The sequence below is a fragment of the Mchenga conophoros genome, linkage group LG17, assembly GCF_057382185.1.
Source record: "Mchenga conophoros isolate Kocher_MC1m ecotype Shallow Benthic linkage group LG17, M_conophoros_male_GT1.1, whole genome shotgun sequence".
Classification (NCBI taxonomy): Eukaryota; Metazoa; Chordata; class Actinopteri; order Cichliformes; family Cichlidae; genus Mchenga; species Mchenga conophoros.
Genome location: NC_140542.1, coordinates 184825 through 202294, shown reverse-complemented (window position 1 = coordinate 202294; position 17470 = coordinate 184825). Strand labels below are relative to the sequence as shown.

At 40.9% G+C, this 17470-nt stretch overlaps 1 protein-coding gene across 5 annotated transcripts in view; it reads left to right on the top strand.

The window, feature by feature from the left end:
• Positions 1–17454, top strand: part of LOC146554773 (tensin-3-like) — a 50594-nt gene extending 33140 nt beyond the window's left edge. For 4 of the 5 annotated variants that reach the window (XM_085251151.1, XM_085251150.1, XM_085251152.1 and 1 more), the window contains 2 exons: positions 15844–15991; positions 16557–17196. In XM_085251151.1, the coding sequence (XP_085107277.1) occupies positions 15844–15991; positions 16557–17046 (638 nt within the window). In that variant the 3' untranslated portion in view covers positions 17047–17196. The other variant, XM_085251154.1, reaches the window with a different exon arrangement.
• Positions 17455–17470: the final 16 nt, after the last annotated feature.

Sequence of the window (17470 nt, the reverse complement as noted above, 5' to 3'; positions counted from 1 at the left end):
CAGTGCTTACCTTTGCACATCACAGTAAACACTGAACCAAGATGGCGAAATCTGAACTACGGTGTCCTGCAGAGGACAAATGGTCAAAATTGCTAAAATTTACAACATATATGCAGCTCAACAGCGACACCTTGTGACTTATTCCAGTCACTACCTTACATATACATAACGTCTTACCTAACATTCAGTTCACCGGACACTCATACTGAATCACCAGCCCATATAAATGAAAAATAAGTCCAGCAGCCAACCAAGAGTCATCACGAAAGACTAGGGGTGACACGACAGCGTGAGCGGGCCTGGGTGTCAGCCAGCCCAGCCTGGGTGTCAGCCAGCCCGACCTGGGTGGCAGCCAAGCCGCGCTAGCCAGCTAGCCGGCTAGCTGCCATGCGGCGGTGAAACGAGAGCGTGAGCCGGCCTGGGTATCAGTCAGCCCGGCCTAGGTGTCAGCCAAGGCCGCCCTAGCCAGCTAGCTGCCATGCGGCGCTAGCAGTAACATCGTGAGAGATATGGGACTTCTTGATAAAATATGGGACTTCTTGATAAAACGAGCAGATATTTGAAGTTTACACCCCTACATTCTCGCCTGAAAATAGGGGAGGCTGTCATAAAGTTCAAAATCAGTAACTTAGCGCGCACAGCTGTATAGAAACTCCGTCGTGCTAGCTAGCACGCAGTACAGTTATTGTAACTGTCAGCACAACGAAAATAAACTACACCTAAACTCGGTTTATATCTGACCCAAATAGAGTGCAGTTAATAACGTCTTACCTGAAATTCAGTTCACCAGCCGCCTGCTTCTCCTGCATTGGGTTTCCCTTATCCACGATTGAGCTCCGTGTTAGCCACCACCGGTCGATCGGTGTTTCTTTCCCCGCATACGAGGGGAAGAGACATATACCGGTGGCTAACGCGGAGATAGCTAGCCACCGGTATATGAACAACTCAGTTATTTTTTCCACATCGACCAGCATCATCGGCCCATATAAACGAAAAATAAGTCCAGCTAAGACAAAGACTGTTTGCGGAGCGATCGGGGGTGAAAGGAGTTAGAGACGCCTCACTGAAAGCCAAGCCTGGGTGCTTTTGAGCGAAGCGGCGCCGGCTAGCCGGCCGGCCGAACTAGCTAGCCGGCTAGCAGCAACATCGTGAGAAATCTGTTGCTAATATGATCTCTCTAGCAACATCGTGAGAAATCTGTTGCTAATATGGGATGTTTTGACAAAACGAGCAGATATTTGACGTTTACACACCTACATTCTCACCTGAAAACCGGTCGATCGGCGGCCGCCTCACATGTTTCTTTCCCCACATATGAGGGGAAAGAGACACATACCGGTGGCTAGCTAGCTCCGCGTTAGCCACCACCAAACAACTCAGTTAGTTTTTCCTCATCGACCAGCATCATCGGCCCATATAAACGAAAAATAAGTCCAGCTAAGACAAAGACTGTTTGCGGAGCGATCGGGGGTGAAAGGAGTTAGAGACGCCTCACTGAAAGCCAAGCCTGGGTGCTTTTGAGTGAAGCGGCGCTAGCTAGCCAACATCGTGAAAAATCTGTTGCCAATATGGGATGTTTTGACAAAACGAGCAGATATTTGACGTTTACACACCTACATTCTCACCTGAAAATATCTTAAAAGTTTACTTTGTGACCTAGAAACACAAATAAGAGGAATATATTAAACCAAGTGGCAGCCGCCATTGTTTGACTGGTAGAGGCGTGCTTTGAATTGTGGGATATGCAGTTTTCCACCAAGCATACACCCTTGCCGTTACCGTAACTATTCAATGCTTCGTGCAACCTTAAGAATTCCAATGGTTCCTGAAAGCACCGACGCTGTGCGCGCCGTTCATATTGTTGTCATTATGGTAATCCAAATACGGGGACATACCACTAGAGTGAGCCAACACACCACAAATTAAGTGAGTGAGCAAACACACCACAAAGTAAGTAAAGTTTCACTTTCGTTCGTTCCCATTCATTTGAATGGGCAAAAACTTGCATTAAAATATTCATATTTAAAAAACTATAGAAGTAATAAACAAATAATAATAATAATAAATCCGAGCAATAGTAATAAGTGTGCCTTTTGGCATAGGCACACTTAATAATAATCCCTGCTTTGCAACAGAGAAGGAAAGTTAGGCACAGACATAACTAGAGAAGAGTGGCACATTAAAAGAAAATCACCTGCTTCATTATCAAAATCACTCCTTGAGTAACCCTTTTATGAAATGGGTGGTTTCTTTGCCATATTTCAGGCCAGCTTGTAGAACAAAATGGCTGAGTTTACATCAGAAGTTAGTGAGGGGGATCTCTGCCTATGCAGCTATCCTAGAAAAAATATTCTAATTATCATCAAACAAAATCTTTATTTATATATACAGAGGTGTCAAAACTGATCATTGAGGGTACTTCTTTATGGTGGAAAGAGTTCAGGTCTTGAGTGTACCATATGCCTCCAGAACAGCTTCAGTGTGTCTTGACTTGGATTTTCCACATCTCCATAGAGAAGTGATCCATCATTTTACTGCTATAGAGTTTTTCCAAACACAGTGGTTCACAGTCTCCCATAGGCAATCAACTATGTTGAGATCCAGTTTTATGATTCACATGATTTGGATTTTCAGTGAGTCTTTGTTCCTATATGAACAGGAGGCATTGTATATCGTAAAAGAGAGCACTACCTTGGGCACAGAATAAAGGTGATCCCTCAGAACAACACTGGGTTGATTTGTAGTGCAGTTTTGGTTCACTTGTCCCTTCAGGATAGACAGGAAACTGCCCCCAACAGCATGATGACCAGATCCCTAAATAATAGGGGTCAAAAGGGTCACTGTTTCCCTTTATTTTGTTACCCACCTGTGGTTAATGAAAACAGTCCAACATTTATGGGTAAAGAGAGATAGTCTGTCAGGCGTAGGCAAAGAACAGGTGTAATTCCATTACAAAATGTTAAACTGCTTTAAACTGCAGACAAGAGTAAAATACCAAAAGCACAAAATGTCTTGATAGAAACATGAAAACTCAACACCACAGAGAAAGAACAGCTACAAACTAACAAATAAACAGAGTCATCTCTCTATGACGATTGTTATGATGCTGTTATGGTTGATGCATTGGTAATTGTTGGCATGATGTCAACACTGCCCTGTAGTCAGGATAAAAGTGAAAGAAGTGGTTTCAAAGTTTTTGGCACAGTGTCTTTTCCAACGACTGCACCAGTCTCAGGTTTTGAAATCCATCTCCACCAGTATCCAGACATCATTGCCAAAACTATGTCGCATGCAACATTTATGCACTGCTTGGGAGGTGGGTTCTTTTCTTTTTGTTACCACTGGCAACGTACAAAAGTCTCTTGCATGACATGCGGAAATAAAAGCCACAGCCATAGAATGGTTGAGTGTTATGGTGAAGTGGATGTGTCATGATGTTTCCTCGATGTTGCATTCAGAATATGTTTTGCTGCCCTCAAATGTTCAAGTATTCTGACTTTAGCCCTTTTACTGTGTAGAAGCTTTTTCAAATACTAATAACTATAACAAGTAGCTATTTTCAGTTAATTAATTCTAAATAATCACCAAAAAAGTGTATTCAATGAGAATTTGACACTATTAAGTAGTAAGAATTAAGTACTATGGTTAAAGTAGAGCAATTCAAGAATTTTTTTTCGTTTATTACCATACTGCACACTAAAATTAAGCACTATCACTAATCACTAAGTTTTTTGTTTGTTTTTTAAATTTTCAGTTCAGTTGTATTTACATAGTGCCAAATCACAAAAACAGTTACATAAAGCATTTTATATGGTAAGGTAAAGACTGGACAACAATACAGAGAAAACAGAAAACCCCAACAACTAGATGAGTCCTGTGAGCTAACACCAAACCGACCACTTGCTGCAACCAGTTGGGGCTGAAGGAAGGAAGACAGAACAGGACTAGACAAAAATATCAAGGAATCTGAAGATAGTTGTTGTTAGCATAAGTAGCTGCACAGTGTCAATAACAGGTTCAGAATTTAGAGAAGTTAAAAAAAAAAGCTCCATTTCCCTATGGGACAAATTTATTGACAAAGGCTGCTCAGAGACACTGTGCAGATGTTTGACTTTTGCTGTGGCGCAGGAAAGCAAGGGCAAAGATTGAGAAAATCAAACCACAAGATGGAAACTTTTGACAACAGAGCAGACAGAGGCCTGTTCAGGACACAGGCACCAAGATGGAAAAACCGAAACAAGGATTTTGTTCCTCCAACCATTAATCAACAACTGGTCCGTGTTAAAGCTCTGGCTATGTGAGACTAACCAGAGCATACATTGTCTAGCATGCAAATGCTGATGATGCAATCATTTTTAGTACATCTGCACTTTGGAACCATATGACAAAGCAGGAAGTATGGAATCTATAGGCAGTCCATATGACATGATCTTTGCACAAGGGTGGAGTTTATGGCCAGATTTGAACAGGGTAAGGTTTATCTCTCAGAAGAACTAAACAACGATATAGACTTATGGAGCAGCAGAAATGCTCACAGAAGAGGACTTACATCCAGTTATTTTGTATTCATTATTTTGCTGTAACTATTATTTCCACACAGACAGATTAAAAAAAGTGCAGCATTTTAATTACTTGTTGTGTTAAATTTGAATTTAATTTGAATTAAACTGAATGAATGGCTGTATTAGACTTATCAACATGTCTATTTGACCTACAGTGATTTGAGACAGAAAAAATAAATTGACAAGTTGTTTTTTAGTTAGCATGTCTCCACTGTGTTAGAAAGGCTCCAACATGTGATTACTTCTCCAGACGGGTCAAGTTTGAGGAATTTCACTTGAACTGATCAAATATCTGGGTTGTTTACATGCTTTACTGATACATGAAGAATACTGATATTCATCTTCATCTTGAGGGAGCTAAAACTGAATAACATGAGCATGTGATGATTGATTTGCATAGTTATGTCATTATATTATGAGTGAAACCATAGCACTGAATCTGACTGTGGTCCATAAAATCATTGTCATCATGACAATGCCCTAATAAAAGCCTGAGCGATGGTCTAGTCCCTTCAAACACAGTCTTGATTACTGGACTTTATTTAAGAGATAAGATAAGATAAGATAAGATAAGATAAGATAAGATAAGATAAGATAAGATAAGATAAGACTTTATTGATCCCACAGCGGGGAAATTTTTGCGTCGCCTCAGCTCAGGTACAGATATATGAAGGAAATACAAAAATACAAATAAGTACAATCAATGAAAAAAGTAAGATAATACACTATATACAATGGTAGCATACACAGTATGTGATTATGGATATAGTTGGAAATATGGAAGACATAAACTATATAGCTTGGAAGGTCATGGAAGGTCCATTATGCATGAAGTGGTGACCGTGGATGTTCACAGTGTCCAGTGACTTATGACATCGTGATTGAGGAGTTATAGAGTCTAACTGCTGTTGGGATGAATGATCTGCGAAAGCGCTCCTTCCTGCAGCGAGGGTGTTTCAGTCTCTGACTAAAGGAGCTGCTCAGCCCACTCACATACTCATGCAGTGGGTGATGTGGGTTGTTCATGATGGATGTCAGCTTTACTAACATCCTCTCCTCACCAACCACCTCCACAGACTCCAGGGGACATCCCAGCACAGAGCTAGACCTCTGCACCAGTTGTCAATCCTGCTCCTGTCCCTGTCCGTGCATCCACTCCCCCAGCAGGCCACTGCATAGAAAGGGCAGATGCTACCACAGTGTCATAGAATGTCCTTAACAGAGTCCTGCAGACTCCGAAGGACCTCAGTCTCCTCAGCAGGTGGAGTCGACTCTGGCCCTTCTTATACAGGACGTCTGTATTTGTAGTCCAGTCCAGTTTATTGTTGAGGTGAACACCCAGGTATTTATAAGAGTCCACTATCTCAATGTCTTTCCCTTGGATGTTCACCGGTGTTGTAGGGGGTGACTTCCTCCTGAAGTCTATGATCATCTCCTTTGTCTTGCCGGCGTTGATTCGGAGTACGTTGGTCTCACACCAGCCAACAAAGTCACTGATGACCCCCCTGTATTCCCGATCATTCCCGTCTGATACGCATCCAATGATGGCTGTATCATCTGAGAACTTCTGTATATGGCAATCGTCCGAATTATAACAGAAGTCTGAAGTGTAAAGCTGAACAGGAAAGGTGAGAGAACCGTGCCCTGTGGTGGCCCCGTGCTGCAGATTACCACCTCGGACACAGTCATGGAGCCTCACATACTGTGGTCTGTTGGTAAGGTAGTCGATGGCCCATGCAGTCAGCTGTTTGCCTACTCCGGCTCCCTCCAGCTTCCCTCTCAGTAGTGCGCGTTGGATGGTGTTGAAAGTACTGGAGAAGTCAAAACACATGATCCTCACAGTGCTCCCCGCCTGCTCTAAGTGAGAGAGGGATCGGTGTACCAGGTAGATGACAGCGTCATCCACCCCAATTCCAGAATGGTAGGCGAACTGCAGGGGGTCCATCTCTGAGCCCACCAGTGGCTGAATGTGGTGCAGGATGAGCCTTTTCATGGTCTTCATCAGATGAGAAGTCAAGGCAACAGGCCTGAAGTGGTTGGGCTCCCTGGGGTGTGCAATTTTTGGCACCGGAACCACACAGGAAGTCTTCCACAGTTCAGGAACCCTCTCCAGGCTCAGGCTCAGGTTGAAGATGTACAGGGCCACTAACAGAGAGCAAAGGAATCTGTTTCACATACAACCTCCTACTAGTTTGCCCTCCCCACAACTTGGACACTAAGTTTCTGAATAGCTGAATGGGAGGATGAGGAGGAGGAGGAGGAAGGAGGACACCGCAGAAACTCAAATTGATTGAGTTTTTTTTTTCCAAGTAAGGCCTTACCAGACAGCTGATTGCATTCTGATTTAGGGCCAGGTGATACCAAAGAGAAAGCTGCATGCCCTTCTCTCCCCAGACTCAGACAAACAGTTGATCCGACTGCAGAAAATGGGCTAAATTTGTTTAAAGTTGCTTTTGGAGATACTTTTGGCAGCTTATCATCTTCATTGATGGTTAGGTCCTGGCTAAATTGCCCATACAGTAAGGAGACTTAATCATAATTGTATTGTTCAGTTTAGAAAATCAAGAAAGAAAAACAGAAGCAAATGTTTTACATGTGCCAGATGAGTTGGATGTGGATCACGTTGGTTGCTGGCACATTGCTGTGGTTGTCATTTGAAGAGAAGAAACTGACTTGTCTACAAACACTGATCTATAGTGAAAACTGCAAAATGAACAGCAGATTGACACTGTTTGGTTTCAAAGCCCATTAGCTAACTTTTAACTTGAAGGCTTTTAACTTGAAGGCAAATCTTCTACATTTCCCAAGTGCTACTACTGCTCGTCTAGTAGTGAGTGAGTGTTTGGCGACAAACATGAAAAATTATAGGCAACCATTAAAATCTGTTAGCACCAGAAGCAAACATTAGCAGGTTTTTAGCACAGCAACCAATTTCTCCCAATGAGAGTATATGAAACTATATACTGAAATTTGGCTTTTAGATAAAAAGCAAAACATAACAAGAGCCAACTTAGCAAAAACTGACTTAAAATACATCTAATGTGTGTGGAGATTCTTCACAGAAATATATTAAACAAGCTGAAAAGATATTTTCATCATGCCTTCTGCCTTTCTTTTAGAGGACAGACGTCTTGTTAGAGATGTAGTAATTGTTGTTCCTTCTTCTGTAATGGACGAATACTCCTCAATTGGAGAATTAGCACCAGCAGTTTTTATTCCCCCAACCTAAACATCATCAGTTTGCAGATGGAAATGGTGATTCATGTGCTTTGTTCAATATGCTTTAAAAAATTTGCTGTAGTTTTTGCACATATATACCATCCATTGTATGTAGTCTGTAAATATTTTTGATAAATTACAAGAGGTTTGGTACTTACATATGCAAATGTTACTTTGAACTTATTTAATAGATTTGCTGTTGATTTCTAAACAAATGCAGATTTCATTTTGTCTTTTAAGTGATTGTAAGTATTTTGCTATTTATCATCAAAATTCGACTGCATGCTGTCAGGTATCGATCAAATAGGCAAAACTATGAGAAATGCTGTGTACGCACAGAAAAAGTCCATCTCTAAGACCTCAGCATATTTTCAGCCTTCCTGTTGCACACTCGGAATTGGAGTTGTTTATAAACAGGAAACCAGTACTTAAATCATCCAAAAACTCACGTTGGCAGATTTATATAGAAATTAAGCTTCAACTCGGGGTTTGACTTGTTCTCATTAAAATTAAGGTTTCTGCTGTCAGGGCTTAACTTTTAAATTCACCGGAATGAACAAGAACCTTACTTAAGCTAAACTATTTTTGACATTATTATTTCTTCATAATACATAGTCTCACTGGGTATATGGGTAGCAGCAGGTGTCTTCCTCCCCCATTGTTTCTCTGAGAAGCTGCAGTCTGTGATCCCAGTGAACAGCTGTACTGTAACATACTGTGAAACTCCAGACGTGCCAGCCTAAGTCTGTGTGTGTGTGTGTGTGTGTGTATGTGTGTGTATTGAATACTTGCACTCTGCATTCCTGTGGTCAGCATGCCGTTTCTCCAGCAGAGCTGCATGCATCCTTGTGTTTATGTATGTGCGTAGGCTCAGCCTTCTCTGCTAATAATGCACCACACAAAGTTCTTCTTTGTCAGATAAAACATTAGCCCGCTGTATCTTACCTAATTTATTCAGCAGGCTCTGCAGTCTGAGGAAAATATAATCTCCAGATCAGGTTTTATTTTATTGAATAGAATTCATATTTGTTCTAAGCAAGAAGGTATACAGTACACGCATTCACAGTCTGATCCACCTAACCATCACTCACTGTGATCAGAAAAGTGTGTGTGTGTGTGTGTGTGTGTGTGTGTGTGTGTGTGTGTGTGTGTGTGTGTGTGTGCATGCGTTTGGAGTTGGAGGGGTGGAGGTGCTTGGCAGTTGTGCCCACATGGGCTTGTGCCATTTGGAAAATGTTTTGCATGGTTTAATGGTAAACTGAAGAGGCTTTGTTCAAGTGAGAGCAAAACAGTGCACAGGAAAACGCTAAAGGAAAAAAAGTCATCCTAAAGTTTCAATGCATAGTTTGTTCAGCAACTGAATTGGTTACTAACCAAGTTTAGCATATCACGCTAAGAGCTGAAAGTGACGAAATGAACAAATTTACAGTGCAACAGGGAAGGAACTGAAACACAAAATGTCATGTGAAAACTTGAGCTCTTTTGGTCTGGACCAAAGTGATGGACCCACCAATATAACTCTGGTATCTTGAGCTACTGTTTTAGGAACAGAAACATATTTTCTGTAAATAAACTTTAAGCAGCTAGAAGTTACATGTTTCCTGACTTCTTTTTAATAAAGCACAACATTCAAAGACTAAAACTATTTTTTCTGTTCAGCAGTTCAGGGTAAATAACTGTATTTTACCATCTTAATCAAAAACAATAATAATAATAATTATTGAATGGTGATTTTAGTCAGAAGTATACTTGATTATTGATTGATTAATGTATTTAGCAAATTAGCAAAAGACCATTTTTCACCTGAACATGAGTAAGGATGACACAAGGAATCTGATTAAATCATTAGTTCCAGCAAATAACTGAGACTTCTAGCTGCCATTGATAGTAATGACTCTTGTTTACTGTGAGCGGAAACATGAACCAGTGTGAACCACAGGTTGCTGAGAGTGGAGGTTGGCTCAGCAGTTTGGATTTGACAAAGATTTTGTTGCTTTTTCTGTTTCAAATGAAGAAATGACTATCCTTCCCAAAACATCATCTTCTTCTTTTAACCCACACTATTAACATAAGTTGATGTCTTACATGCCAACACTTTTTTTTCTTTCTTTTTTTTTTGAGCATCAAATTTTCATCATTTTACTTAAACCACCAGAGTGTATAGTATCTGGCAAACCTGGATGGTTACACTGTCCATTTAGTTTGTTGTGGAGTATATTTGACTCTAGACTTCATTGGCAACATTCAGTCCATTAATTTATACATTTTTTTCTATTGTATGTCTATGTCTGCCTTTATTTGGATGATAGCTGTGATCTTCCTGGACTTGGATGAAAGCTGTCTATCAAAATTCAGTGGACAGATGTTTCACACATAATTCCTTTCAGCTCCTCTTTCCTGGGAGTTATGTTTCTTTCTGCTTTACCTTTCTTCCAAGCTTCTTTAGACTGGCAAGATTCATTGTATTGTACATTTATAAATATCATCTTCCTGCATCTTTGCACTCAAGCAGCCTCCTGCCTACACACTCTGTTACAGTTAGCACTAAGCTTGCTCTTGTTATACCTTCTGCACCTGTGATTTAGCTTATGTTTATTTATTCAGTAGATGCTTCAAGTGAATCCATGTTGAATGAGACACAATCCAAATAAAAATGTGTTCATGCACTTCAGTCTATCCGGAAAGATAAATGCAGATTAACTCACCTTTGTTGCTTGGAAATTGTGCTCTGGGTTCTGTAGTTTCGGTGTATCCAGTCTGTTTGTATGTAATTATACATAAGGTTATATCCTATGATTTGACTAATAGAATAATACAGTTGGTCTAAGGTGTTATATTTTTGTATCTTTAAAACAACTGAGGAGATTCACCAAAGCCCAGTACTACATGAACAAGCTTTATTTTGAACTGAGAATCATTCAAACATGAACAAAGCAAAGAATCAGTAAGTGGAGAATTTTATTCTTAAGAGCATATATATATATATATATACACACACACAGTGGGGCAAAAAAGTATTTAGTCAGCCACCGATTGTGCAAGTTCCCCCACTTAAAATGATGACAGAGGTCAGTAATTTGCACCAGAGGTACACTTCAACTGTGAGAGACAGAATGTGAAAAAAAAATCCATGAATTCACATGGTAGGATTTGTAAAGAATTTATTCGTAAATCAGGGTGGAAAATAAGTATTTGGTCACCTCAAACAAGGAAAATCTCTGGCTCTCACAGACCTGTAACGTCTTCTGTGAGAAGCTTTTCTGTCCCCCACTCGTTACCTGTATGAATGGCACCTGTTTGAACTCATCATCTGTATAAAAGACACCTGTCCACAGCCTCAAACAGTCAGACTCCAAACTCCGCCATGGCCAAGACCAAAGAGCTTTCGAAGGACACCAGGAAAAGTATTGTAGACCTGCACCAGACTGGGAAGAGTGAATCTACAATAGGCAAGCAGCTTGGTGTGAAAAAATCAACTGTGGGAGCAATCATCAGAAAATGGAAGACATACAAGAGCACTGATAATCTCCCTCGATCTGGGGCTCCACGCAAGATCTCATCCCGTGGGGTCAAAATGATCATGAGAACGGTGAGCAAAGATCCCAGAACCACACGGGGGGACCTGGTGAATGACCTGCAGAGAGCTGGGACCAAAGTAACAAAGGTCACCATCAGTAACACACTACAACGGCAGGGAATCAAATCCCGCAGTGCCAGACGTGTTCCGCTGCTGAAGCCAGTGCATGTCCAGGCCCGTCTGAAGTTTGCCAGAGAGCACATGGATGATACAGCAGAGGATTGGGAGAATGTCATGTGGTCAGATGAAACCAAAGTAGAACTTTTTGGTATAAACTCAACTCGTCGTGTTTGGAGGAAGAAGAATACTGAGTTGCATCCCAAGAACACCATACCTACTGTGAAGCATGGGGGTGGAAACATCATGCTATGGGGCTGTTTTTCTGCCAAGGGGACAGGACGACTGATCCGTGTTAAGGACAGAATGAATGGGGCCATGTATCGTGAAAGTTTGAGCCAAAACCTCCTTCCATCAGTGAGAACTTTGAAGATGAAACGAGGCTGGGTCTTCCAACATGACAATGATCCAAAACACACCGCCCGGGCAACAAAGGAGTGGCTCCGTAAGAAGCATTTGAAAGTCCTGGAGTGGCCTAGCCAGTCTCCAGACCTCAACCCCATAGAAAATCTGTGGCGGGAGTTGAAAGTCCGTGTTGCTCGGCGACAGCCCCAAAACATCACTGCTCTCGAGAAGATCTGCATGGAGGAATGGGCCAAAATACCAGCTACTGTGTGTGCAAACCTGGTAAAGACCTATAGTAAACGTTTGACCTCTGTTATTGCCAACAAAGGTTATGTTACAAAGTATTGAGTTGTATTTTTGTTATTGACCAAATACTTATTTTCCACCCTGATTTACGAATAAATTCTTTACAAATCCTACCATGTGGATTCATGGATTTTTTTTTCACATTCTGTCTCTCACAGTTGAAGTGTACCTCTGGTGCAAATTACTGACCTCTGTCATCATTTTAAGTGGGGGAACTTGCACAATCGGTGGCTGACTAAATACTTTTTTGCTCCACTGTATATATATGCTCTTAAAGATACATGTCCTGTCCTGCAATGCAGTCTTATAAGAAACTTGTAAAGAAATATATTGCATGAAAAATCAGTTTTCTATTTTCATGCGTAGCACAGGTTGGGTTTTTTTCATCTTTAATTTGTACCTTCCTGAAAGTGTGTAGCTATGGATACTGTGTAGCATAGCTGCTGCCAGTGAAAGGTGTAAAGCAGGCTGTGGATTCAGTCACAGAGCAGAATCTAAGGTCAGAGGTCAGGTTGGGGTCAGCTGGTGTTGCCACACGTATGGCTGTTCTGTAATTAAGCAAACATGCTGGGATGAGGGGAGATGAGCCACAGATGTGAAAAATCACGGTGAAGATAATCGACCGTGGGAACGGTGGGGAGATGAGAATTGGCTGCATTCCTGGAATCATCCCCAGAGAGGAATATAGACAGTGACTGTGGGAATGGCTGCTGCTCTCCCTTCAGTGTGTTCCCCGTAAGAGACAACGACACCAACACAGCCCGGGATTATCTTTGCTTTCTGAACTGCACATTATCGCTTATGTGTGTACATGTGCGTGTGTGTTTGTGTGCGCCTGGTTTTATTTATGTAACTTTTGTGCACTGAGCTCTTGACCTTTAACCTTCGAGAGTTCAATTTGAGTGTCAACTGTTACTGTTTGGTGTATCGGATACTGTGTGGGAATGTGGTGTTTGTCAATAAGTACATTTCTTTACATATTTATCCATCTCATATTTCTGATACTGCACCACATTTCAGTGATTGGTGTCGCACTTATTCCTCTACAAAAACTGATTCACAGAAGATTGTTTCTTAATTTCAGGCAACATACCAACTATTTCATGGTGTTAGGTTTTCAGGAAGAAGGGTTCACTGTTTTTCCTTCATTCTTTTAATTTTTCAAAAATAATTTAGATATTTAAATTCTTAGTTGTGCTGAACAATTAATTTGAAGAGGTCCCTTTTGACTCTAAGTATCTGATGTGGGTGCTTTTGCAATAAGTAATGATATTATAACACTAATCTATTATTTTTTTTGCATGAACTACTTTTATCTTTAACTTTTATTAGTATATTTTCTGGACTGTGATGCACTTTTCCTTGTAACATAAAATAGCATCTTTGCATATGCAAGAACCCATTTGTTTTCTCTAAGACCTGCAGACAAATAGCTGTGATGAATAAGCATTCAGATATGACTCTGTAAAAGTCACTCTGCAACACAAACAAAAGCCCTTCAAAACTCTGTAAGAAAAGGAAGCCGTTTTAGCCGAAGCACAGGTAGCTGTACCTAGCTTCTATTCAAATTTTGTTATTTGTCAGACGCGTTTAGAAATTCAGTCACCAACTGATCAGAGAAGTGCCAGTTCAAGTGGCACCAGTTTCTAGTTTAAAGCATACAAAATAAACTTTTTGATATGTTTGAAAGGAGCCATTACCACAGCAGCTGCCATTATATTGACACTTTACATTTAAACTTTAGGACATTTGTTATGCCATACAGAGTGTTGGCACTGTAAAAATGTATGTGAACATTAAGCTGTGGGAAATTCATAGCATCATGGCAAGAAGCCATAGCATTTCACTAGTGGCTGATGAAAAATACGCTCATTATTTGCTATATTACTCCTGGATTTAATTTAGAAATGTTCCTTTATACCACTATGTTTTTTGTTTGTTTTTGTTTTTTTTGTTGATATGCACCAGAATCCAGACACGGTTAGTTAATAATAACAGGACTTGTCACCCAGAGAGTTGATATTGTCTTTTAGGTAACCTTAGGAATTTAAGGACAGAGAACATGTAAGCTAGTTAACTTTAAGTTTTACTCTTTAAACTGTTGCACAGTTTATTCTGTCACACACACACGGTGTACTTTACACACTGGGCCTTATTTGTAACAAATTCTTTGAATTCATTAACTCACTGTCAGCATGTAGGATTATATAATCCACTTGAGATGATGCCGCTTGTCCAGTATGATCACAAACAAAGCTCAGTCAAAATGCCTCCATCTACCAGTACTTGAATGGAGAGAACGAGCGGAAGAGAGGAAGGGGGAGGTGGGGGGGGGGGGGGGGCAGCCAGCCAAACAAGGAGCTCTTTATAGTGACTGACTATTTTCTCGGTGACTCATCGTAGTTCACAGTCCTGTCTGCAGTCTGAGGAAGCCTGCCCTCATGTTTGCTGAATGACACACTGCATGATCAGAATGCCCAGTGTGGATGTTTGGAGTGACCCCCATCTCTCCTGGAACACACACACAGACACACACACACTGTCAATTCACAGAAATGTACTTTATTGGCAGACTGGCTCCGATAACCTCTCCCTAACTCTCTTCTGTATGTGCGATTTGAGTTTTAACTGAATGTTAGTCCCGATGGTTACACAGAATTTTTTCTTAAACAGAGCTTAAAAAATGGTCAGTTTGGTAAAGTCAGCACTACCGAAACATCAGCCATGTATCCTTTACTTTTAGCTCTTTTACGTAGCAACTTAATTAAAAACAGAAGCCATGTGGGCCTGTTATGTTTTCCTCATTTTCTGTGATAGTCTGGCCATTTAGCAATCCAAGGTGATAGTCCATCCCAGCAGTACTGAGCAATTGCTAATTCACATTATCGATAGTCAACCAAGAAAAACCACAAGTTTGACCTTACCTACATCTTTAGCACAACAACTATAGACTGGAACATTTACAAATACAGTATGTATCTTGGCCAAACTGTTGTGAACTACAACCTCAGCTGTGTGCATGTGTCTGTGCAACAATGTGATTGGCTCATATATTTTTCTAGTTCAGCTGTTAATTGGTTGTCTTGGGCGAAGAAAAGGAGAGTCAGCTTTCTCTTTATCAATGCAGAATTCTCCCAGAGATTTCTAACTGGGATTTGTTGAGTGTCCAACAAAATAACCAAGTGCTGTTCATACCTTCTGTTTGCAAAAGGCAGCCAATCAGAATAAAGTTGGCTTAAAGGTTGTGTGATCTTAATATACGGTACTGTGTGACGTGAGGTGCGCAAGATTCAGTTTAGGACAAACAAAAATTATTTTGGATCATGAATCATGCAAAGCTAGTCTACTAGAGTCCAAGAATAAAATATAACAACGGAAATCTACACAATCTAAACAAGTCTCCATAAAAGGTGAGAACAAATAAATAAATAAATAAATAAATAAATAATAAATACTTTAATATACTTTAAAGAATTATTCCTTATATGAACAGTTTCTGTCAAACCTCAACAGGTGTGTTTCAACTCTCAGTCTATAATCCAAACAAAGGTAGGGTCCCAAACAAAAGCTTAAACAAGCACCAGTTAGCAGTGATTTTGTGGGCTAGTTTCTGGAACTACGTCGAACCCTCGTATGTTTTTTTTTTTTTTTTTTTTTGGACACTAAACACAGTAGAATAGCAGTTGCTTCATTTTGTATTCCTTTTTTTTTTTCCAGATTCCCGGAGTTTCCTGGACAGCATGAACCACGGCAGCAGCTCCACAGAGGGAGAGATATTCAGATCAGACGTTCCTGCTTCCTGTCAGAGGATCTTTGGCTCCATGTGCTCAGTGTCATCGGGCAGCCACCTCCCACACGCAGACAGGTACACAGACACTTCCATACCCATACTCACCGGGTATGTTTCCAACGAGCAGTTTTGAATGACCATATGAATGCTGGGTAGAATCATTTCTGAAGTTTTACAGCTGCAAATGCTGTAAGTCTCCATTCCTACCACACCCCAAAAGCACAAAGGTGTTCTTTTGAGTTCAGATCTGGTCCAGCCACAGAAGCACATTTTCATGCTCAAGGAACCAGTTTAGGATGAATGAAAATAGCCAATATAACATGATGCACATAGTCAATAACGATACATGCTAAATGTAAACAAACTGATTGTGGCTTTTGAGACATGATTGATTGGTTGATAAGAAGCCTAAATTCGCATATCTGCAAAGGGTGGGTTGACAGCATTTTAAAGGCTGTGGCTTAAGAACAGGATGTCACTCCAGATCATAGGCCTGTGAAGGCAGAAGCCAATACTTTTGGCAATATAGTGTATGTTGGCTGTAACACTTCACACTGATGCACTGCCTGACCTTGTGTTTTTCTTTTGTCTTTTTTACGTGTATGCTTTAAATTCCACATCATAACCTTCTCTCCCACAGCTCCACTCCTCCTCCAGTGTGGCACGACCATACTTCAAACTCCCTGAACTCCCCGTATCCTTCCCAGCCATCACCTCCTCTATCTCTCAACTCTCCCAATGCCCACAGTTCTCCTCATGGGCCCGCAGGGGCCCACAGGGGGAGGGACAGCACAGACTTGTCCTCATTATTGTTGGGGAATGGTGGCCTGGAGGAGAGCCTGCTGGAGGCAATGGAGGGCCTTGGTAGTTTTAACCTGTTTGGAGAGGAGGGCCTTGCTCCACTGTTGCCTGAGAAAAGAAGGGGAGGTGAAGGGGGAGAGCTTAGCTCCCGCTCCCCTTCACTGAGTGGATATTCTAGCCCTCGTAGTGGAAGCAGTCTCAGCATCCCTTTCTCATCTTCCATGACCCCTGACCCCTTAAGAGGAATCAGTGGGGCCTCGTCACCTGGAGCAGGTAAACAGTCCCACATAGATTCTCTGAATGTGTCACTGATAATTTATTTTCTCTGATCCTGACATGAACATTTCAAACTATAAAGATAGCTTTGTAAAACTCACCACCCCAAACCCAGTCTTACTATTAACAACTTTTTGAACCAGAACCACACAAATGCAGCAAGCATCCTAAACTGAAGATGACTTTCATTTCCTTGACCAGATACATCAGACTGTGCACTACACCAATTGGCTTTCTTGAACTGTCCTTGTCAAATCAAACATCCAAAGCTATCCTTTTGGTTTATTGAGCTGGGGTTGTTACAGGATATGGTAAAAACAGGAGAGATTTATATTACAAAGTTGATCCAGTGGGACATTTTATGCTTCCACCTCAGGATTGAAGGTGGATTCTAATATCAAAAGAATCTTTGTTTACATTAAAGTAAAACAGAAAATGCTTCACTGAGTTGACAACAATTAAAGGAGAAAAAAGGCT